Source organism: Loa loa (assembly GCF_000183805.2).
Source record: "Loa loa unplaced genomic scaffold supercont3.1423, whole genome shotgun sequence".
NCBI lineage: Eukaryota > Metazoa > Nematoda > Chromadorea > Rhabditida > Onchocercidae > Loa > Loa loa.
In genome coordinates, this window is record NW_018109603.1 from 264 (window position 1) to 2,061 (window position 1,798).

Consider the following 1,798-nt stretch of genomic DNA (forward strand, 5'->3'; position numbering starts at 1 on the left):
AGCATTATTTGCCTCTAAAAAATCACTCTGAACATCAGTGATCATCGAAAAATCGTTATGAACATATATTATGAACAAAAATCGTTATGAACATTATGAACATTGATGAGCGTTGCGTCGTCATATTTGTTCATTTGTTATAAACCAAAATTTAACAGATTATAGTTTTCAAAGTTTTTGTTTTATCTTTTGGCATTCAACGATATGAAACTTACAAACGTATATGTTTCTGCCAATATGTCCAACATTTGTACGAAATTTGTCACATTTATTTTTTCCAGAAATTGATGATGGTTTACACTTCGTACCAAAGCCACAATATATTATTGATGAAAATGCAATTAAAGAATTCTTTTTGTTTGCCGATGGTGTTGTTGTTTTTTGGGGCATCAATCATATTGAGGTAACTGTTGATTTTTCTTTTCTTTAAAGCCATTGTCATTATCATTCTCAAGTAATCACTTTGTATCAACATCACCGTCAAAAAAAAATCTGATTTAACATCGTCTATCCTACATGATTGTTTAATGAGAAATATTGTAATTTAATGTTATCAGTTTGTTTGATTATGACGGTGATGTTAATGATATTTCAGTACCTAAAGTATATGCTTTAAAGCACAGATGGCCAGAGTAATGAGCAAAGTATTTAGTGATGAACACCCTATCAGAAAATTGTTAAAATTTTTGAATGAAAGTGAGACGACGAGAAAAATTAAGCTACTGGATACTTCTCTTTCAGAAAGACACGAAGTTAGGGAGTCATTTTTGAAATTTTTATATTACTTTAATACTTGGCTGTATAAATGAATTAATTTACAGTGTTGATAACTCGTAAAATATTCGTCTAAATTTGAAACATTAATTTTTTGAATTGCAGCGTAGCCAAATAATGGATATTTTGTCACAGTATGTAGAATTACCGTATGAAGCATCGGTAGTTCTCGAAGAAACTGATACGTTATCATTTCGTATGGTGAAAGAGTAAGGAGATTTCTACAATGTATAATTTTTGAATGAAACAGTTTTACATTATGTTATCTTATTCTTTGCCATATTCTCACAGATCTCGTAAGAATTAGCTTTATCAGTTCTAAGCAGTAATTGTCGTGTGTTCGTGCATATCATTTACTCATTAGTTTTGTTAACTATTATTATCAGCTGATTTTGTGACTTATTACAATTACTTACATTTGGTTACATATTACGTATCTCATATGCGAATTTACATGTGATTTTTTCTCGTTTCTTATTTTTCTCTTTTTTCTTTTTTTTTCTTTAAAACTAATGAATATAAGAGATGAACATGTTAAGAGGTGAAACACGGATGAAAGGCGAACAATTGCTGCTCAATTTTGCCAATTATTTGGATGGACATTTTTCATCATTAGCAACTTTGGAGCGATTTGCTTTTTCGCATGGAATGGCTGCATCAGGTATGCTTGACATTCACGAATTCCTTCTTGTTTGATCCATGCTATTGAAGGATGATATTACGTAGGATAGTTAAAATACATACGTAGTGGGAAACGTGGATACGCCAAAAACATATATTCATAGGTATGGAAAACATGAGTGGCATAAAAAACTATTTCCAAAATATAAGGCATAGTGTATTATTTCACTTAGCATACGTTATAATCTTTAAAATCGGGACAATGTTGCAAGGATCAAATGATATTGATAGTCTCGAATTTTATGAGTTAATTTCTCAAAAAGAATTTGATTTTTCATTTCCCCTTTTTCATTTACAAATCTTTTAATTTCGAGGATTACGATTTGGTTTTTTCTTTATTATT

General features: G+C 30.0%; 1 protein-coding gene across 1 annotated transcript; it reads left to right on the plus strand.

Moving 5' to 3' along the window:
* Positions 1-223: 223 nt before the first annotated feature.
* Positions 224-1,470, plus strand: LOAG_14991 (hypothetical protein; the record flags this gene model as incomplete). The annotated part of the gene is made up of 3 exons (XM_003150484.1): positions 224-403; positions 880-983; positions 1,314-1,470. The coding sequence occupies 3 exons, from the start codon at positions 224-226 to the stop codon at positions 1,468-1,470; spliced, it is 441 nt and encodes a 146-aa protein (XP_003150532.1).
* Positions 1,471-1,798: the final 328 nt, after the last annotated feature.